The 22,274-nt window shown below is 45.3% G+C and overlaps 1 protein-coding gene across 3 annotated transcripts in view; it reads left to right on the forward strand.

Annotated features, from left to right (window-relative positions):
• Nucleotides 1-22,274, forward strand: part of LOC119466489 (protein kinase C delta type) — a 711,485-nt gene that overhangs the window by 630,010 nt on the left and 59,201 nt on the right. For 2 of the 3 annotated variants that reach the window (XM_049657504.1, XM_037727002.2), the window contains 5 exons: nucleotides 1,000-1,101; nucleotides 3,293-3,663; nucleotides 17,881-18,054; nucleotides 19,276-19,367; nucleotides 21,180-21,242. In XM_049657504.1, the coding sequence (XP_049513461.1) occupies nucleotides 1,000-1,101; nucleotides 3,293-3,663; nucleotides 17,881-18,054; nucleotides 19,276-19,367; nucleotides 21,180-21,242 (802 nt within the window). Of the gene's footprint in view, nucleotides 1-999; nucleotides 1,102-3,292; nucleotides 3,664-17,880; nucleotides 18,055-19,275; nucleotides 19,368-21,179; nucleotides 21,243-22,093; nucleotides 22,230-22,274 lie in introns of all 3 variants that reach the window. The other variant, XM_049657505.1, reaches the window with a different exon arrangement.

Consider the following 22,274-nt stretch of genomic DNA (forward strand, 5'->3'; position numbering starts at 1 on the left):
GTCGGAATGCATCGAAGTAGGAAATAATCGAGTGGGGTTGCCCTTTAGTATACGTATAGGTCACACCGCTCGCGCAATGAAGCAAAACGTTTGCATGTGTGTGTTGCTACTTGCCTTCGTCCGTGCTTCTTTTTATGGCGATAGCAATCGAACGGGTCCTCGAGGGGCATTACCACCGTCGGCGCTGGCACCGCTGATGTCATGCTTTCCCGCTCGACGACGCATGCGCTGCGGGAGGGTTAGAGGGCCTCCGCCATAGAGTCTCCACAGACGCAGATTGCGTTTAGCTGCCAAAACGACGATGCCAAGTGGACACTCCTACATGTAGGCTCCCTAGACGCCCCTAAAGCCCCTCTAGATGCTCCCTCAACGTAGCACTATGTATGGTTGCGCTCAATCGCTTCGGCGGCGGAGCCAGAAGTTGTGTTCTGCCTTCCGCTGCTGGCTTGAGCGTTGTGCGCACGCCACTATAGGCGCACTAGCGTTCTCGCTGAGCTGCTGTGTGCGCATTGGTCTTGAACGGAGCGGGCAGTACACGGTTTCCCGTCGGCCTCATCTTGTGCACCGTCGTCGTGTGACCACTGGTGACGCTTCTCATCATCGCGAGACGCTTGGCAGCTGCCAGTGCGATGTTCCTTCTGCCCAGCAGGAGAAGCCTGGTGCGCTGCGTCGTGCAAACATATCGCACCCACGATTTGTTATAACACCGTTACAGGAATCCAAGCGCCGCGCCAAAGCTTGTTATCGCCATCAGTGCTTCCTTCGGCCGAAAGTGGCAAATTTCTGTGTATTTGTACGTGTTCATACGAGTACATTTTACGAGTCCATAGTGTCGCCTCACTGTGTCCCGTGTTTTCTCGTTATACTTGTTGTGCTTCCAAAATAAGAATGCCCTACCAAGCAGCCCAAGTCGTAACTCTCCTTTAAAAACTGTTTCCACGATATGTTCATGGTGGTCAATGCCGTTCTCACACTATTTATTCGCTGTCTTGTACGCAGAATGCAAGGTCAACTGTCACAAGAAATGCGAGAAACACATGGCCAACCTGTGCGGGGTCAACCAAAAGCTCCTCTCCGAGGTGCTCGCCACAGTCAAGAAAGGTGAGCGCCGTCGCTGATCGCTTACGAGCAACTACATGCCCCGTTCTATCAGCTCAAGCTAGCTAAGTAAACTAAGGTCATGCTAAATATAGTAGCTAATTAAAACTATTGGTCAATCATTATTTGCAGCACCAAGCATACGAACACAGAGAAAATGAAACGCAGCACACGTTCGATCAAGACGCGTCTGGTCGTTTTCTTAAAGGGGCCCTGAAACACTTTTTTATCGAAGTTGAGAAAGGCATTTGAAGTGAAAATAGTCTATTTCAGAAGTACTTTGCCGCAGAAAGTACTTCACTACGTTCATCAAAAGCGGAGTTATTGACAATCAAGCTTGGCCTCCGCTGCTGCTCCCGTTCCTTCTTCAATGCATTTAACTGCGAAGGCTACGGCAGAATGGGGCGTGGCCACAACGCTCCGCCTTCGAAATGTCACCGTGGCGCGCAGTTGATATTTCGTTTCGGATGTTAACGTAGACGCCACGGCTTCCGATTTTGGTGCCTACGACGCGTTAAACGTAAGCCAAACGCGGTTGTCCTCAGCGAGCTGCAGTGCGCTTAGCCAGTGGACTCGTGGCGGCACCCCACGGCGGCCGCGTATGCGAATGTGCTTTATTACGAATTAAAGCACCCAGAAAAGAGTGACGATCATGGCTTCTGTTGAAAAGAGAGCATTAGAGAGAAAGGTGACTCCGCGCCCTGCTTGCGAGCTCCACGCACCGCGTACGACAGCAAAACTTGGCTGAGATGTTCACAGCGTCGATGATTTAAGGTAGGCGCCCGCATTAAGTGATGTGCGATTGCAGTGTATAAAGTTAAGCAGGAAATAAGACAAAAAGATCGACGTGACGCAAGCGTGGGCCAGCCGAAGGAATTCTATATCACAGTTACGCTGCTTCGAACCGTGTAGTTGTTTGTAACAAAACGTTCTGTATATCTTTCTTTCATATGTGACACACTAATTTTGGATCCCGATATCGAACAGTCAGAAAAGTACATCTAACCTTCGTATCGTTGCCCGCTATGTATGAAACGGAGTGTAGAGTTTATCTTTTGAATCTGTATGCATACCTCATCGTGGTGTGTACAGTGGCTTGAACGGGCAGTAAGTTTGAAGCTACAATTGCCAACGCTTTTCTGTCAATGCGCGTGGCCTCCGAGGCCACTGGTGGCACTCCTAATCCCACCAGCGTTTTGAAACACCTGATATCTGCAAGGGCCCTGCTACTGCTCAGCTGAGCAACACGGCTGCTGCGTCCATCGTAAGGACACCGGCCAAAGGTCCGGATCGCATCGATAAACATTGCTATGTTTGTCTCGGTAAATTCGGGAGCTTGTTTTGGTCAATTCGCCTAATTCAGGTCGACCTGTGTCTTAAATAATTGTTATGCGTGATGAATCGATTATGAGCGAACTCGTCAAATATTTTGTGAGTATTCTCTCAGTTTTACATCACCATAGGCCACAAATATCGCTGGTGAGTTCATATGACCTTTGAACCCGCTGTTCAAAGGTCATATCAACTAGAGAATTACTACAGGTCATATATCGTCTACAGAAGCTGGTCCGCTTCAAGGTCTAGAAAGTTGCGCATTCAGTAAAGACGTCCTTCTAAATGTAAACTGTGGAGGTACTGCATTCTAGGGGAACATGTATCTTTGTCAAGTGTGGTACCCAACCATAGACTCGGCATTCCGGGAAACACGACCAAAGAAAGATCTTCCATAAACTTCCTCCGGCAGCGCGATGAAGTAGATATTTGCTTTCGGAAAATCAAACCTACGGTCTAAACACATGCGCCAGATTTTACATTCGCCCAGACATGAACACAGGCAACACTCTTGGAGTTCTCCCGCAATATAAATTAAAAGATTGCGCACGCTTACTGTTGTTTTCTTCAAGCAGAGCAAAAGGTGTATTTGTTGAAGCCATTGTAGCGCAATTAAAACAAACACAAAATACATTGGACAGCAGAACACCACAGGTGCTAGGGGTGTAGCACCACTCAGAGGCCGTGTTGTCCGCTCCTCTGTACCTTCTGTTTGTTTTAATTGCTCTACAGTGGCTTCAACAAATGTCAACCAATCTGTCCAAGAACTTGTTCAAATTTGTCCAAGAATTTGTACATTATTTTGTCTAAGTGTAGCGGGGAGGTCATGTGTGCTGTCTCGGAACACGTCGCCATCTCGCAGATATGGCGACCTCTCCGCCTGCGGCGGGGACACCCGGAGGAGGAGGCGCCGGAGGCAAGACCCGCGCGGCCGTTTCCGGAGCTCCGGAAGAGACTGCGACGACGCCTGCGTTGCCGGCCTCGCCGCGCCGGTCATCGACGATCGCGGACATTTCCGAGGTCAGGCAGCAGCTGCACTACAAGGACCACGAGCACGAGCGCAAGGAAGAAGACAGGAGAGGCGAGGAAGCGGAAGCAACGTCGCGGCCGCCAATTCCGGGCAGCCGGTCGGCGCCGCAGACCCCGACGCAGGAAGAGCGCGTCAAGTTCCGCAAGTACAACTTGACAGATTTCAACCTGCTCAAGGTCCTCGGCAAGGGCAGCTTTGGCAAGGTGAGCTCACTGTTGACAAGCTTGCCTTTGTATATAATAGGCCGTGCATCTAGGGCCTTCTTATACCGTAGTCGCAAGGGGTATACTTTGGATCACTATCGATACAGAATGGGCTCCATCGCGATCGAAAGTGCCGTGTGTTAACAGACTATTACAGGCTCGTCTACAAGATCCAAGCAGGCTAGCGTTTTCGTTTTCCAGCAGCTAAGGAGGTTCTTTGGTAGATTAGTGCTGCCACGCATAGAGTAAGCCTACGATCCAGCACTTTAAAGTACGCAGGGCCTACCCTTGGTATGAGTATTTCCTCGTATCACATGTAGAACGGAGGCGACCTAATGCATAACTGTGTCAAACTCGAGGAGTAGGTTTAGGAAAGTTCCAGAATACATCACTGTTATCAGCAGTTAGAGTGTTAGAAACGGCAGCCGTACGGCAGCCGCATAGCAACTGTATTTTAACATGTACTTATATTCAACGGGGATGCTTCAGCTGAAAAAAATCATCGACATATCCTATATTTGTCTAACGAGAGGCTTAGTTGTTCGACGCCACAGTTAATCATCACCGTAGGCTGGGTTGTGAGGCGTTGAAGCCCGTCAACGCACTCGGGTGCTCAGTGTCCCATGAAGCTGCGGATGGTGCAACAGGCGTGGTTTTAATATATCTCACGCCCCTGTGAAAGAGTCCCAGAAGGTGAGAATTAGCCCCGAGGTTTCTCAGAAATCAAGGCATCCTTTCGGACTATGTTACCACACCAACTTGCTCAGCTGTTCCTACTTTTGCAATCCTTTATAGTATCTGTGCGTTCCTCTTACAATGTTAGCTGTTGTGGCTGACTTCTCTAGTCTTTTTGATATACCAAGCTACACAGCAGAGTTAGCCACACGTTTTCGCACCCATTGCTTTTCGCTAGGCTGCTGCGAAACCCATGCGCTCCGTTGTTCGCAATTCAATCGCTGAGTACTACACGCTAGTGACGGCCACACAAATTTCAAGGTGGCTTTGCAAGAAGTTTACAAAGTAAGAGAAACTTTCGTTGCGCCCCATAAGTACTGAACTGCAAACTCACCGATTGCCACTAGAATTTGTCTTCAGCAACAGCAGTTTATTCTTCAATTGGCTGCTTTCTACATATTACATCAAAGAGCAACCAGTGATTGTGAAACGAAGATCAACCAGCCGGTTTACAACATAAAGTTGTCAGCGCTTCTGCCTCAGTGCTATAGCAGAGATGAATAGCTGCCAACTGCAATGACTTGCTGAGGTGGAGTAGTTTAAACGAAGCCACTCTAAGAAACGAACGTCAAGAAAGGAATGAGGAGAACAAGGACGCTATGCGGATCCCACATACAGCGGGAATCAATGTTCTGCGAAGCATTTTGCGGGTTCCTCACTACCTAGCATCGTTTTAGTTCCTGCACTGCATGATCAGCTGCCACAACATGGCCGTGTATGCCGAGCGGTTGTGCGTGTGACGTGAGCGTAGGTATCACGACAACGTTACGGCAACGACCATGGCAGCAATGATGGCACGGTTAAGGTTTTATTGCGCTGCCGCTGTGAAAAGTTACAATTTTGTCCATTTGTCCCGTGGTGGAGCAATGCCACTCAGTGTTTCAAAGCGCTAGCGTCACGAGGGAAAGATGGGGAAATTGGGGTGGTCTCGCGCGAGGGAAACAAATTATTGCTATGTGACGTGACGCACGCACCAACCGTCAGGGATGTCGTAAAGTTATTCTGTCGGGTCATGCATGCGCCTATGGCCTGATAGATGGATTGTTTCGGTGAAAGACCCTTGTCCGAATCCTACCACCAGATATGTAGTTTTCTTTCTTTATTATTATTGACGAATTGGCTCAAACGAAGCTAGAAAGAAACTGTACCTAACCCCGCAAGACGCTCGAATTAGAAGCCGTCTCTCGCTACCACCGAGGAGGGCCATCTCCTAAAACGAACAGGACTCAGGCTACAGTATATAGTGAATAAATATTTTTACAGCAAAGCTGTTAAGGGCTAGGTTCCCCAGGATCGTGTCTGCGTGTAGAAAAAAACTATCATCATCAGCATTGTTTGGCTCCATGTGCATGGTGGGTTGGATCCATGTGCGTGGCGGTTTCCCGCCTGGTGTGCCTTAGCGCCAGTGTGCAAACGGATCATGGATGACCCATTCTTATATCTCGCTACCACCGATGCCTCTTTCAAAAGTATCGCGATTATGGGCGGCGGTACGTCCCACCAATGGTTCTGCCCCTTTGTCTCGTGACGTAGAGATCGCGCTATAGCACTGTTATCAGCAGTTGCCCTTTGGGCTCACTATGGGATGGACGCTCGTTTAACCACATCTTCCAGGATTCTGACCATGCCGTGCAGTGTGCAGCAGCTATGCATTCTGTGCTCATACGCTAGTCTATGGCGATGGGGCGGACTTGGCGCTGCAAACGCATTACTTGGCCATCGCGCCGGGCGAAAACAAGAAGCCGGTGTCCTTGCTATGAACCTGCCCAAGACTCTCAATATAGTCAATAACGATAATATATTGTTACGGATGTAGAATGGATTTATTTACAATGAAAGGTGTAGAGAAGACATGGGACGGTCCGAAACAGCCGATCAGCCCCAAAACCTCACGCCGCTTCTTCATTCCCTTCTATTCTCTTTCGGTGCGGCGTTACATTTTCCTCCGGGTTAGACGAAGCTCACCGAGTGAGTCAGAGTTCGCGATGATAGTACGGCTTCAGCCGTACGACGTGCACGACTTGGGTCTTGCGTGAACGGCGGTTATCAGCCGTCAGTTTAGCGATGACGCAGGTCACTTCACTCAAGCATCGGATAATGACAAACAGGCCCGAATACTTGGCAAGAAGCTTTTGACACAGTCCCCTTTTCCGAACCGGCGTTCACAGTCACACGAAGGCGCCGGTAGCGTATTTTACCGGCAAGTGTTGTGCGTCGTAGCGAGCCTTGGCATGAGCATGGACGATAGAGTTCTGAGCCGGGCAAGTCGGCGTGCTTCTTCGGCCCGACACAATATCTGCGCGACAGAAGCATCTTTATAATTAGATGAAAGAGGAAGTATGGTGTCGAGAAAACTTTGAGGATGGCGAGCGTAGAAGAGAAAGAAAGGTGCGTGTCCTGTGACTTCATGTTTGGCTGTGTTAAAGGCATACGTGATGAACGGTAATACAGCATTCCAGTTCTTATGATCCGCTGATACATACATTGAAAGCATATTGACAAGTGTATGATTGGTGCGCTTGGTTAGACCATTGGTTTGCGGATGGTAAGGCGTAGAATGGCGATAATGTGTTCCACAAAGGCGTAGTAACTCTTCCACGACGTCAGCGGTGAACTGCCGGCCGCGATCACTTCTCACCACACGGGGGGCCCCGTAGCGGAGGATAATCGAATGCAGAAGAAACCCCGAAACATCGGCTGCTGTAGCTGCGACAAGTGTCATTGTTTCAACATACCGTGTTAAATAATCCACGCACACGATGATCCAGCGGCAGCCGGTGGAAGACTTGGGGAAGGGACCGAGTAAATCTATACCCACTTTCTCAAAAGGTGAAGTCGGCGGTCTAACTGGTTGCAGCATTCCTGCAGAAGCTGTAGTCGGTTGTTTGTGGCGTTGGCATACATCACAGCTGGCGACATACTGCTTGCTTGTCTTCCACAATTGAGGCCAATAGAAACGTTGTCGGAGGCGATGGAGCGTTCAAGCGAATCCAAGGTGCCCGGATGTAAGGTCGTCATGCATGGCCCGAATTACGGACGACGAGAAGTGGAGCAAAGTTGTTGGAATAATTCTTTTGGTAAAGCAGACCATCGATAATCACAAATGGTGTAGCTCGTTCAGATCTGTGGGTCGCATCAATAATCAGCTTTAGTGAAGGGTCGCGCTGTTGTTCGTTCTTGAAGGCGGTGAAGTCAGGAAAGTCCGATGAAATTGGAGTTAAGTAGTTGTCGAAATCGTCATCATCAGTGCCCTTGGTCTGAGAGGGAAGACGAGATAAGCAGTCGGCATCTGTGTGGCACCGACCGCTCTTGTAAGCAACGGAAAAGCTGTATTCTTGGAGCCGCAAGGCCCACCGAGCCAATCGGCCAGCTGAGTCATGCAGTTCAACGAGCCAGCAGAGAGAACCATGGTCGGTAACAATCTTGAACTGGCGGCTGTACAAATATGGTCTGAACTTGTGGATGGCGAAAACAACAGCAAGACATTCCAGTTCCGTGACTGTATAATTGATCTCTGCTTTCGTCAGAGTACGACTTGCGTAGGCAACGACATGCTGGTGGGCGTCGTGAAACTGGACGAGTACAGCACCAACGCCCACACCACTTGCATCAGTATGCAGTTCGGTGAGCGCCTCCGGATCGAAATGGCGGAGAAGTGGCCCAGAGGTGAGCAAGAACTTCAGCTGCTCGAAAGCGGTCTCGCACTGAGCGGACCATATGAAGGGAGTGTCCTTGCGAAGCACGTAAGTCAGTGGAAAAGCTAGCTGGGCGAAGTCTTTAATGAACCTGCCAAAATAAGAACAAAGGCTTCTAAGGTCTTTCACTGTCTTCGGCTGCCTAAAATTGCGAACAGCAGAAATATTTTGGGGGTCTGGCCGTATACCGTCGTTGGCGACTCGAATTCCAAAAAGAAGAAAACGGAACACACGCTCTCGCGCAGAGCGCAATTGCCTGGCGAAACGTGTACAACGTACATTCAAGAAATATTAAAGCTATGCGGAATTATCAACGCGAATATGTCCGATGAAGACAAAGTGGGACATCTGTTAAAAGGCATCGCCGAAGACGTTTACAATTTTCTAATCACGAAAGAAAACCTGAACACTCCTTCGGAATTCCGGCGGCAATGTCGCGCGTTCGAAGCTCTGAAGACCCGAAGGTTCTTACCGAAGTTCGGGCGCTTGGGACGGACGCTCGTTTAACCACATCTTCCAGGATCCTGACCATGCCGTGCAGTGTGCAGCGGCTATGAATTCTGTGCTCTTACGGTAGTGTATGGCGATGGGGCGGACTTGGCGCTGCAAACGCATTACTTGGCCATCGCGCCGGGCGAAAACAAGAAGCCGGTGTCCTTGCTATGAACCTGCCCAAGACGCTCAATATAGTCAATAATGATGCAGAATGCAAGTTTACTGCTGCTCAGTAAACATGCAGAATGCAAGTTTACTGCTGCTCAGTAAACATGCAGAATGCATGTTTACTCCAACCGATACCGCACGAGACAGGGCAAGACAATATTGCACTTGCCTGTAATGTAAAGCAGCATTACAGGCGAAAAAAACTTTTTCTCACGGAAATAAAGTTTTACAGATGAATTAGCAAAGTAAAATTCCGCTTCCAGTCTGTAACTTCCGGAGGTGGACATTAGTTGAACAAAGATCGCGTTGGTGAAGTTGACGTAAAGAATCATTGTGGAGCAAATGAAGTTTTTAGAATTTTCTAAGAAAACACATTCTGGGATTGGAACCGGGTAACTTTACTCATGTCCATTTATCACCTTCTTTTTCACATTCGGCCGTACGCGCGCTTTCAAAATAGGCGATTCAGTTGGCCTCATCTCAAGTGGAGGCGCTGGGTATTGAACCCCTATGTACTCCTCGCAGTGTGTAATAAAGAGAAACTATAAAAGTGCCAATAATGAACTTCCCTTAAATGACATCGCTTACGTGGCACGTGGCCTCTGAGACCTGCGCTTCTGGCGGACCTTCAAGGAGTTTGTGACTATCACGGCTAAAGACCCACAGCCCTGAGAGTCGTTTCCCAGCATGCCATTGCTCTCGACCATTGTGCTATCGTTTATCTGATGTCATTTTTAAAAGTAGGACTTCGTGATATGCGATTTTCCACGCGGCTTTGCGTGTCTCTCCAGCTGTTATCTTTCTTTCGCGCAACGAAAAAAAAAACCCAACAAAGTCGTTCACTCTTTGACAGCTGCTATAAAGAGCATCTTCTGACTTCGTCCGGAGTTCGCCAGTCAGCTCGAACAAATTCGGGGAAGCCTGAAAGAGGGGAGCTTGTTTCCCGGCTGAAATATTAGAGTCGATTCGCCTGCCGGGAAGTCGGATTACTCGTTTGGCGCTCTTCGCGCGTCCGATGCGTGCAGCTACGGCACCACCGCAGCGTATAGGGCCGAGATCGCGGCTGTCCTCGGCCGTGGACGCGACGGTCCTCGATCATGCGTCGTCAATTTTCTCGGCCGAGGAATGTCACCGCGAACGTAACTCCGGTGCCGCGTAGCGAGCGGGCGAGGCCTCGTTTTGTCCGCAAGAGTAAGACAAATGAACCGGGCGTGGCGGCATCTGGCGGCTGACTTGTCTGCCATGGGCCGCGAGAAGGCATCAATCTTCGAAGGGAAAACACGCCGAGAGACCACTGGCCCGGATGAGCGCGCCATCAAGAACTCTTCGGGTCTTATGAGCGCGCTAGACGACGTCCTTGTCATACCGAGCCTCCTATTATTATTATTATTATTATTATTATTATTATTATTATTATTATTATTATTATTATTATTATTATTATTATTATTATTATTATTATTATTTGTTGGTGGCTTCATTACATGATGTTTCAAAATGCCGACGTCAAGTACGGCCGTATAATGTAAAACTATGCCTATCTGATTTTATTCCAATCCCCGGACGTCAAACTTACGTAACAACCCATTGAAGCATTGGGCGGTGGGTGATCCACAGCGTTGTGTAAACGGCCCAATCAAAAGCTGTCTTCGTTTATAGGAGGCCATGTTTCTTTGCTTTCAAAGGGAACGGCCTTGCCTACCTTCACTGTTATTGTTGTTGTTCTTTCTTTTTTTTTTTGTTCAAGTGGCTGACAAGAGGCGAGGAGGGCACAGAAGTGTAGAGCGTTTCGGTCGGGCCGAGATAGCGCAGCGAAGAATAGATAGATAACCGGGTGATGAGTGTAGATCCGGCGTCGGCGATTGGTCCGCTTCCCCTTGCTTAGCTTTCGGTGGCTCCTCGAAAATGACGGCGGCGTACAACGGATAGTTTAAAATGCCACTAAAACAAGTTTTCGGCGAGTAAGAGTTGGCCGAGCGATGTCGTATACGAGCTGAAAAAGTTCGACAATGCTATGCTGCAACGTAAATGTTTATTATACACAAATAAATGCATTCTCGCCAGGAGCTCCCGAGTAGCCAGTGGCAGAGTGATCGGCGATTAGTCATCTTCTATTCCTTTCGGAACGGGGCAGTCGCTGACTATCGTGAAAAAATATTCAGTTTTCTTAACCATATTATTGCATCTTCTGCGCGTACACGTCACTCTCACATGATGAGCTTTCGTAGTTTCCGGACGTCGCCTAACAGTGAGGCGAAGTGGGCGCCGCCCGAACACGTTTGATCTATAGCGGAGGTGTCAATAAGGCGTTAGAATGGGAACGTACTTTTTTGCCTAATCAAGCATAATCAGTGTGTACACGTCATTCCAGATGTGGTGCTCTTGCCGTTTACGTGACGTCGCGTGACAGACAGACGAAGTGGGCGTGGCCCGAATTTTTTTGGCCAGTCGCTGGGGGCTCATTGTGGAAACGGTATAAAATCAGATTGGAATATGTTTACGTTGTAGTGCCCGTATTCTGCATCGCCACTTTAAGCTTAGGTTAGGTTAAATTAGGATCAGCAATGTTTTCTTTAAGCGACGCGTGGCCTCCAACAGACTCGTGCTTATTGTTTTTCAAAAGGACTAACATGGGCAACATGTACACCTGTGAGCAAAAGTATATAGACCAGGGGTAGTGCGATAAAGCCGTTTTTTTTTCACCTTCCTGTGAACGCAACTTGAAATTGAGGACTGCATTCCAAACTTGGCATTGCGAGCTTGGTAATTACGAAGAAATTCAGTTTTTTCAGACCCTGTGGTCCGTATACTTTTTCTCACGGGTGTACACAACCGCACATGAACTCACACATAAAAGAAAGGCGAAAGAAATTAAATTAAATTGTTAGCGTTCCGAAACTGCACTGTGGGTATAAGGAACACCGTAGTGGGGAGTCTGGAATAAGTTTGGCCACCTGGTGTTCTTTATTGTGCAACCAGCGCATGGTACATGCAAGATTTTGCATTCCACCCCATCGAAATATGGCCTCTGCGACTGGACCCTCAACCTAGTTCTCAGCAGTGTAACGGTATAGCCACTGAGCTACCATGACGTGTAGAAGAAGGGATGCTATCATTTAACCTCAAGCGAAGCAGGATTCAAACATCCCGCGTGACAGTCCGAGCTGCTGCACATACCGACACACTAACCGCTCGTTTATCATTAAGCCGCTCAAAGCTATGCCTGCAACATCCGAGATCTCAGCTAATAGACAATGAAGCATCCCTCGACGAGAGCGTTTTATGTGTAGCCGTAGCCAGTTTTCATGGATGGTGGAATACCGGCTATAAGTTAAAGGTGCCCTAAATAACTTAAACCTTCAGCTTCCACATTCTGTAAATATAATATGGCGCAGATTTACGAAACAAAGAAATCCAGCGGAAATAGCGATTGCCATTAGGAGGAATATTTAGCTCACGATTTTTTACCTAAACATGTGGGAACATGGGCATTTCTGGCATCCGCTGCTCGACATAGACGGCGGCAAATTATATGAAGTTTATTGCATTTAAAAGAAACAGGCACGCTGTACCGACTGAACGCTGTAGATTTTTGGATTCGGCCGTCAACTGCTTACAATAAAAGACGAAAGTTGCAAAAGTTTAGAACTAGGCAGAAATTTCTGCTAGTCTATAATACTGGACGGAACAAAGAGCTATATAAATATCCTGTAGTCTGCAACTATTGCGACATTTAAACCAAATAACACATCTATTATACACTGCTTTGAAGTATACCATTCTTTCTGAGAGTAGTACTTTCGGAAAACCCTCGTAAACATGGTGACATTACTACAAGGCTGTAAACTCATATATGATATTTGTCCGTTCCAGATTATTTTACAAACGCAGCCTAAAACTGCTTCACCTTATATTGGTGGAAAGTTGCGGCTCAGTTTTCTTTTAAGATTTTTGTAAATGTTTGTAAACAATTTCAAGCCCCAGATCAAAACATTTTGCAGTACGCAGAATACAATTGTCTTCCTTAAATGCGACAAATGTTCTTCAATTCGCTTCAGCGGTTCTGTGAGATCATTTCCGCATTTCACATGTTTTTGAATAAGAAAATCGGTGTTCATCTTCAAGTAAAACTTCACCTTCATTTATTCTGAAAGGAAAACAAATTGGTGTATGCTGTAATGCATAACCTAGAAGTATTACTGTGAATTGAAGCTATGGTTATTGATATTTAGGAGATATTGGTGCGTTTAAGCGGCGGTGACAACTCCTGTTCTGAAAGAACGAATATATGCTAAAAATGGAATAATAAGCCGGCAGAGAACAAAACAAACGTTTAAAAAAATAAAAAGTCAGACTTGACGTCAAGTGACACAAATGCAATAAAAAAAACATCTCACAACAGAGATTCCATGAAACACAGTGGAACGTAAAGTCATCTCACATGAATGCGCAGAAGGCAACTCACCAAGAGGGTACAAAAACAAACTAGATAATAGTCCAACCTGGACTTCTTGGTGTTCTTGCAAGTGCGTAAAATAATACAAAACTCGCAGAAAGATATTCACAAAAAAGTCATTAACAAACTGGAGCATATCGATAGATTCGCAGTTAGCTTCATATATAATTGGTACCGTCGTCATTATTCCCCCCAACCAAAGTAATGAAAAACAATAATCTTAACGCTCTAGAAGCCAGAAGAAAGTTAGCATGGTCAAACATTGTTTTTCAAATAAGAAGACGCGAGCTGCGACTAAACCGGCAGTCTTATATTCAGCCCTATCAGCCACACCTACCAGGTATTACTACGCTAACAATCTAAACCTAATATTCGCTCGAAAAATAGCCTCAAGATTTCTTTTTTTTTTTCGCAAGAACAGTCAATAAATAGAACGCTCTACCTGCCGATATACTGACGTCCGCAAATATACCCTTGTACATTTAAAAAAAGGAAGTGCTCCTTTAACTGGCGTGTTGCTTTGGTTTGGAGTGCATGCTTGAGTCATATCTTGTATATGCTACATTTTCCAAATACAGCTTATATATGTAATATTTCGTTTCATTTGTAAACTTTTTTTTTCGTATATGTTCTTTACTTCGTATACACTGTACGTAATTTTGATTACTAGAGCTATATTTTATTTATTAAGTACTTCTTTTACCTTTACACACTTTTCAAATCTTCTGTTTGTCATTGTGGTCTATGAATTAAACGATTTTCCACTTTTGCAAGGGCCACACCTTGGCCTGCAGTATCTTGTAAATAACATAAAATAAAATGAATCTACATACGGGTGACTACGCTGCACGGAGTTCTCGCATTAGCTCCGTGATTGAATATTGACAGATTTTACTCTGCGATGATGTTTACTTATAAATAACGTTTTCACTGCATGCTAAAATAACCTCCGAGTCAAACCTCGCCACCTTTAGGAACGTTTCCCGCATAACAGCTTAAGTACTTAGGCGGGAGGACGCACAATTAAACACCAAATTTCCACATACATTTGTTCCTTCTTGCACCGTGAATACGAAGATATCGCATTTATAAAGAAACGTACTTTTATTTCATATTGATTCAGTGTTCCATGTTTAGTGTCATTTTCATGTGTATGTTGTACAAGCTTTTTCACTTAGAATACGGTCGAGCTTCGCTTGCTGCTCTGCTGGTCAGCGAAGCAACCGAAAAGCGCGGTATGGAGCACCAATGGTCCTGGTTCACGCTGCGTTTGCAGCTCGCCGTGTTTCGTAGAGTTTGCGACTTTAGTTTTTCTTTTTTTTTTTGTCATGCAAGAGACGTAAAAATAACACTTTGTCAGCAGCGTGTTTCCCACTGACGCTACGGTTTCCTTCTTGCGTCTAGAGTGTGATGCACTGTTTCGTCATTCTTCATCCTCCTTTCACCAGAAGACCCCCAACCCCCCAAAAAAAGCGATCATACCTCGCACACATTGTGCATATTTCACGCGACATTTAACCCGTTATGTTGCAAGGCTGTGTGCAAAGCTTAGGCGTACTTTCGTAGCACAAAACGGCGTTTTCGCTGAGTATTTTCACTGCATCGCAACTTGCGCGTTATTTTTTTTTTTTTTTTGCGCGGCATTCTCTTTTTGTTTTCTCTATGACTTAGTCGACATTGCGTTGTTTTCGTTATTTATTTCTTCTTCGCAGGCACTCCTGCTGGGTACATTCATCGATCTGAACATATCACCATGAAACGCTTAGCCACATCCACATTTTCCATCGTTCTTTTTTTTTTACGAACTTCAGAAAATGCGTAAAATCGTCACTAAGAAACACTGTCTCAGCAGTCCGTGGTTCTGGGACTAAAACAGCCTTCATGAAATTCGACTGACACTTTAGAAACAGAAGAACACAGCCGGGGTTCGTTGCATGTGCAGACATTGCGACAGTGAACAATTTAGAGAGCTTAAATGCGCAATAATATTTTCACATGGCGCTGGTGCAGCGGAACGGAAGAGGGAGAACAGTCTGAGTGATGTGTGATCAGCTGTCTCGGTCTTTTGTACGCCCTGCTTCTGGCATTTGTCACTTTTCACGCTGTAAATATATCTTTGGGATGTAAAATTCTATAAAATGTTTTACGCGTGAGCATATAGGTGTGTCAAAGTGGAAAAAGTGTGTGTGTGTGTGTGTGTGTGTGTGTGTGTGTGTGTGTGTGTGTGTGTGTGTGTGTGTGTGTGTGTGTGTGTGTGTGTGTGTGTGTGTGTGTGTGTGTGCGTGCGTGCGTGCGTGCGTGCGTGCGTGCGTGCGTGCGTGCGTGCGTGCGTGCGTGCGTGCGTGCGTGCGTGCGTGCGTGCGTGCGTGCGTGCGTGCGTGCGTGCGTGCGTGCGTGCGTGCGAAAATGGTTGCAAGAATATTTGCTACAATGACGTTCTTGGGGCGAAATTGACGTTCTTGGGGCGAAATTACTAATTTTCTTCTTGCTGTCAATTTAGTGCGAGGCCTTCTTTACTTACTTCACAGGGTATTTTTCCACACCGTCGGTCAGCTATGTAGTCTCCACACGCTCTCTCCTCTACCAAACAAAAGATGGCGCACTAGCTAACCGTTGTGCGTTTTACATCTGACGACAGAGCTCAAAGCTTACATACTTTGATAAAAATCCATGCTCAAGAAGCCAAACAGACATACAAGTTCAAGTAATCTAGATCTCAGAATCAGGGCCCAATCACAATTCCGTTTTACATCAGATGACAGACCTCAAAGCTTAAATATTTTAATAAAGATTCATGCTCAAGAAGTCAAACCGACATACAAGTTCAAGTAATCGAGATCTCAGAATCCGGGCTCAATGACAATTTCGTTTTGCATCATATCAGAGAGCAGAAAGCTTACATATTTCAATCAAAATCTATGCTCAAGAAGTCAACCCGGCATACAAGCTCATGCAATCCAGATCTCAGGATCAGGGCCTGATCACAATTCCGTTTTACATCAGATGACAGAGCTCAAAGCCCTCATATTTCAATAAACATTCATGCTCAAGAAGTGAAACCAACATACAAGTTCATGTAATCCAAATCTCAAGAACAGAGCTCAATCAGAATTCTGTTTTGCATCAGATTACAGAGCTCAAAGCTTACATATTTCAATCAACATCTGTGCTCAAGAAGTCAAACCGGCATACAAGTTCATGCAATCCAGATGTAAGGATCAGGGCCCAAACACAATTCCGTTTTACATCAGATGACAGAGCTCAAAGCTTATATATTTAAATCAAAATCTATGCTCAAGAAGTCAAACCGGCATACAAGTTAATGCAATCCAGATCTAAGGATCAGGGCGCAATCACAATTCCGTTTTGCATCAGATGACAGAGCTCAAAACATACTTGTTGCAATAAACATTCATGCTCAACAAGAAAAACCGACATACAAGTTCATGTATCCCAGATCTCAGGATCAGGGCCCAATCACAATTCCGTTTTACATCAGATGACAGAGCTCAAAGCTTACTTATTTCAATAAACATTCTTGCTCAAGAAGTGAAACCGACACACAAGTTCATGTAATCCAGATCTCAGGATCAAGGCCGTATTAACTAAAAGCTGTTCAGCAGGAATTGTTGGTAAGAGAAAATTCAAGCCAATCCTGCTGCTGGACGTACTATTAGTGAAGGCAGCGGGCCAATGGCAAAACCCACTTACGAATGAAGAGCTTTGCGAATTCGGCCTCAGTTTCATGGCAACCATCCATTCGTTCAAATACAAGTGTTTAACATCTCTATTAAAGGTACAAAACTAGGCCAATGATCACGCTATCTATTCGCTTGTAGGACCTTCACTGCACATCGTTTTTCTTTCTCGAAAATCATTGGGTGATTGATTTTCACGTCATACACAAACGCGCGGACTAAGAAAGACGTTCTAGTGGCGGGATTCGGATTAGCTTGGAGCTTTTGGTGTTTTTAACATGGCCTCTGCATTCCAGCACCACCTGAGTGCGGTGCGGCCGCAGCAGTCCAACCTGCGACCTAGTGATGAACAGCAGAACTTCTGAGCCATAGAGGATGGTGTTTTCAAAAATGTCCGAACTTGAGAGCAGTTTATTTTATATTTTCTTTGAGTACTCCTGCTGTGCTGCAATCGCGCAGGCATAGGCATTCCATAGGAATTCCAGGATGAGGCTAGAAGCGCTCAGCAAAGTGACGCGAACAGTGCATGCATTCATTGAAATCACCCATACAACACACAGAACAGCATACGTTTCAGTAAAGAACAAGCTCAAAACAAGTATCCGAACGATCAATAAAGCTTTGTATACCCCCTTCAGCAAATGCAGTGGTGGTTTTGCAACATCTTCGCTGGACATCAAGGTTGATAAGGACTGACAAGAGTTGGTAATGGTCCGATCTTATTCGATCAGGTTGATAATGGCCGATGAAGATTGATAAGGGTTCTGGTCGGATCAAGTTTCATAACATTGATAATGACACCAGCCTGTGTGGATATGAGCAAGTGGCACAATGCTTACGCATATAGACAACTCCCAGAGGAGTTTCTGCGGGAATTTTTTGAAGGGTCTGACACTAGTGAATGTTTCTCAGCGTAATTTCGGATTAGAGAAGGAAACAATGACACGCCTGCCCCGCTGTGATGTCGCAGGTGCTGCTGGCCGAGCTGAAGGGCACCAAGCGCCACTACGCGGTCAAATGCCTCAAGAAGGACGTGGTGCTGGAGGACGACGACGTCGAGTGCACGCTCATCGAGCGGAGGGTGCTTGCCATGGGCACGCAGCACCCGTTCCTCTGCAACCTATTCTGCACCTTCCAGTCACAGGTGAGGGGAGACGCAGAAGCGGAACGAATTGTTCTAGCCCCACATGAAACATGTCCGTAAGGATTCCCATAAGCTCTTCGGTCATACAGCACATCCTTCTGTAGACACATACTACTCAGACATCTAAAAAAAACTTTGTGTGCCCAAAACAAACAAGGACGAAGAATAGGAGCAGCACAAGAACGAGCGTTTTCTAACAACTGGTTTTACTTTTGAAGAACCACTTGCTCAAAACCCCACAGATTTGGGCAAATGGTTCGTCGAAAATGAAACCAGTTGTTAGGAAGCGCTCTTCCTTGTGTTGCTGCTCCTTCTCTTCGTCCTTATTTGTTTTCTTCACAAAAAGTTTTTTTATGAATCTGTTCCAACTAGACCAACTCGCAGTTGTGCTACTGAGACAGACCACCTGTTGCACCCATAGACTTTATGCCAGAACATCAACTAAGTCCTTAACTGGAAGCCTTAGCTCTGGAGCTCCCATATTAACTGCATGTTAACAGAAATCTTTTTCTCCACAACCTCTTCAAAGATTTAAATGAAGCATGTTGTGTTAAAGATAAGAGAAAATCTAGCAATTGTAAGCAGCAGGTTTTTAATTAGGCCTCTACATCTTTAGCAAAATTACTAAAAATTGCAAGATATCAAGAACTTCGCATGTTTACAATTCTCTCAAAAATATTATGTTGACTATTCTGTATCTCAGCGTCTCAACAGTAAAATGAATATCACAATTCGCATACTCATTCCATCTTTTCAAGAATCAAGAGGTCTTTGTTTTTTCTGAGTTGAGGGAATGCAGTATCACGTATCCGTGCACCTTCCACGTTTTGTAACATATGCACGCGTATGCCCCTTTCGTTGTTGCTACAGCTGTGCTATGGCCATTTACAGTGTCATCACTTACTACACAAACTTCTGAGACCAGGGCGTCGTGCGTCTACGCCGCAGAAATCCACAAAATACATTCTGTACTTCTTAAGATCCATACCGGCTAGGTGACGGCTTGTGACTGACTCGACGTTGAGAGCTTCAGTGTGTGTGCGTGTGCGAAGCATGTGAACTTGATTTTACCCCTTGTTATATATTTCCCCCTTCCCCCATAGCAGAGTAGCCAACCAAGTTTAGCCTGATTTACCCTTCTGTCTTTTCCGTATCACTTTCCTCACTATGTTGCTATACATATAGCAAGAGAATCAATATTATATATTCCTTTTACTCCAGAGCCACCTCTTCTTTGTAATGGAGTTCCTGAACGGAGGCGATTTGATGTTTCATATACAACAGTCCGGAAGGTTCGACCAAGATCGAGCAAGGTGAGCGACAGGGACGGACTTTTCTTGTAGTAACTGTATTATAGATGGTCGTATTCGAGCAAAAAATCCAATTCCAATGTTTTGAAAACTTGAAGGCTGTTGGGAAGTGTCCAAATGCAAGATTTATAATACTAGGACTTGTCGAGTGTTTGGCTTCTTTCTGAGGTTGCCTTGCATTGAGTGATAAAGCCCTGTCTTGTTCAATCACGGTGAGTTAATTAAAAGGAAGCTTTAGCTGATTCCCAACTTCTATGCCGCCTATTCAAATACATGCATCATCATCATCAGTCATCAGCATGTGTTGTAGTTGGTTTTGTGGTTCATCAGTAACGCGAATATCAGCAGACCGACACATAGTTGCCTAATAAATTACCATGTGCAGGTGTTTCAGCGAACACTTTCAAAATTTATTTAAGGTTGGCTGTGGCAGATAGCCCAATTCTAGTTAATCAAGTGGTCTACTCGAAGAAGCGGACATTTCTTGCACAAAACATTGAAACGCATAATCGACTAATTAACAAAAATTCACTAATTAAGTTTTTAACTAATTACCTGATGGCCCATATTGCAATTTACAAATTGTAGCCGTGGAGTTCGCAAGGCAGATCCACTTGGAACGAATTCTCAGGATGACACCAGTTTCGAGATATTAATTCCCGAACTTTGCGGAGAAATGCATTGGCGTTGTAGTTAATTTTGTGCTTCAATGCATAAAGCGACGTTTTGTTAAGAAGCTATCTGGAACGCCAATGCATTTCTCCGCAAAGTTCGGGAATTAATATCTCGAAACTGGTGTCATCCTGAGAATTCGTTCCAAGTGGATCTGCCTTGCGAACTCCACGGCTACAATTTGTAAATTGCAATATGGGCCATCAGGTAATTAGTTAAAAACTTAATTAGTGAATTTCTGTTAATTCTTCGATTATGGATTTCAATTTTTTGTGCAAGTAATGTCCGCCTCTTCGAGTAGACCAGCTCATGAACTAGAATTGTGATATCTGCCACAGGCAACCTTTCAAAATTTTTGAAAGTGTTCGCTGAAACACCCTGTATGTCCAATTTTGAAACATGGCGACTATCGGGAGTTTCATAATTGGCTACATGTTTGACCTCTGAAGCCACCAAGGGGGTAGCCCTTTCCAAGCAATCTCAAATAATTGCTATGGCTTTCTATAGATCATCCAAAACAAGCGCTATAATTTATTGAAAGAATCTATACACGATTTAATCTCGTTGAAACATCGAATTTTGTGCCCATTGTTGTACATCTTGGTAAAGCTCTGAACTTTGTTAGAAAATGTTACGAAAATACGGTTTTCGCCACTGTTTACAAGTGTGCCTTTAGGGTGAAAGCTTTTCGTTTGCTTTTGCTGTTTTCAACGATGCCTACAAAGAGAAATTAGTGTTCCGCTTCAAGCCACCTAAAGCACTTAAAATGTGAAAGCAGCCATATGAGGCAAACTATGAACTGATGCACCACTTTGAAATCAAAAGCCTCAACGTCAGCAACGCACAACACACCGCGCCCACCCACCCCAACCCCCGCTCCTACACATTTACTATAAATAAAAATTGATACACCGTGAGAAGCGACTGAATAATTGTGCAAGTGATCCATCAAAATCAACTAGCCAGAGAACTATACGATTGGGAGTATTTGTAGTGCGTACTTTCAGCAGGCAACAGCGCAGATAGCCCGATTCGCTTCTAAAAGGCAATACTTGTGATTCTGTTAGAGGACATCCTTGTTTTTTTTTCAGTTCTTGGTGTACCTGCTTCGTGTAAAACTGCTATGTTTATTTGTTTTTCCAGGTTCTATGCCGCCGAAATTGTCTGCGCCCTAAAATTCCTCCATAAAAGGGGAATCGTGTACAGGTGAGCAAATAGACAGCATTGCTTTCATTCGTTTAATTCGATTCTTGTACCTCAGCATCAAAATGACTAAAAACGAAAACATTGTTTTGTTGCAAACATTTCTTTAACGTATGAATAAAAGTAGATTAGTCGTTATATGTGTTGTTCAACTTTAGAACACGAAGCTCCACTGAGGATTCATGTTATTACGACGCTTCCACAAAACGCAGCAGAAGAGTTTTCTTGTGCAGTATAATGTAACTGTATCGTTAAATAGTCATCTAAAGCGTAAAACTAAATCGATGTATAAACGGAAGTTTTGTTTAATGTAAACCTAAAGTTTCACTAAAAAGTTCGAACATTTTTCTTTAACTACGCTAAGAAATAACCTGCTAGGTTTACAAGGGTATATATTCGGCCTTGTTAATTGCTACGGCATACTACAAGTGACGCGCGGTACACAGGGACATATGGAAGGGTAGCGCGTGTGCTGCACACTGCGTTTGCCCATGTTTATTGCGCTTGCTGCTAGGGGTTTAACGTCCCGAAACTGCACAGTAGTTATAATGAACGCCACCCTCTTTTATTACATCACAGTTTTGAACAGAGCTAAACTGAATCAAACGTAACGAACTAATCTATTCTAATCTGCACCGGCTGTGCTCCTTCTGATTCTTACCCGGTTACATTCAACATCAACTTCCATGACCCATTGGCAGTCTTCTAAAAATGTACACACAGAACTTACTCGTTCGCTAGCAGTCTCAAATGGGTTAAACTATTCTTCGCACAGCCTCAGCATTGAGCTCGTATATTGTTTCGCACTTGTACGCGCACTGCATCTCTGCACTTTCAACCCGTCCTCCTCCCAGAGACCTGAAGCTCGACAACCTCTGCATTGATTCGGACGGTCACGTGCGCATTATCGACTTCGGCATGTGCAAGCTCAAGGTGTACCGGCAGCAGCCACGGGCCTTTTGCGGCACACCCGAGTACATGGCGCCGGAAGTAGGTTGCCCGGAAGTGCAAACACGCTCGCCGAAATCACACTAA

The sequence above is a fragment of the Dermacentor silvarum genome, chromosome 10, assembly GCF_013339745.2.
Source record: "Dermacentor silvarum isolate Dsil-2018 chromosome 10, BIME_Dsil_1.4, whole genome shotgun sequence".
NCBI lineage: Eukaryota > Metazoa > Arthropoda > Arachnida > Ixodida > Ixodidae > Dermacentor > Dermacentor silvarum.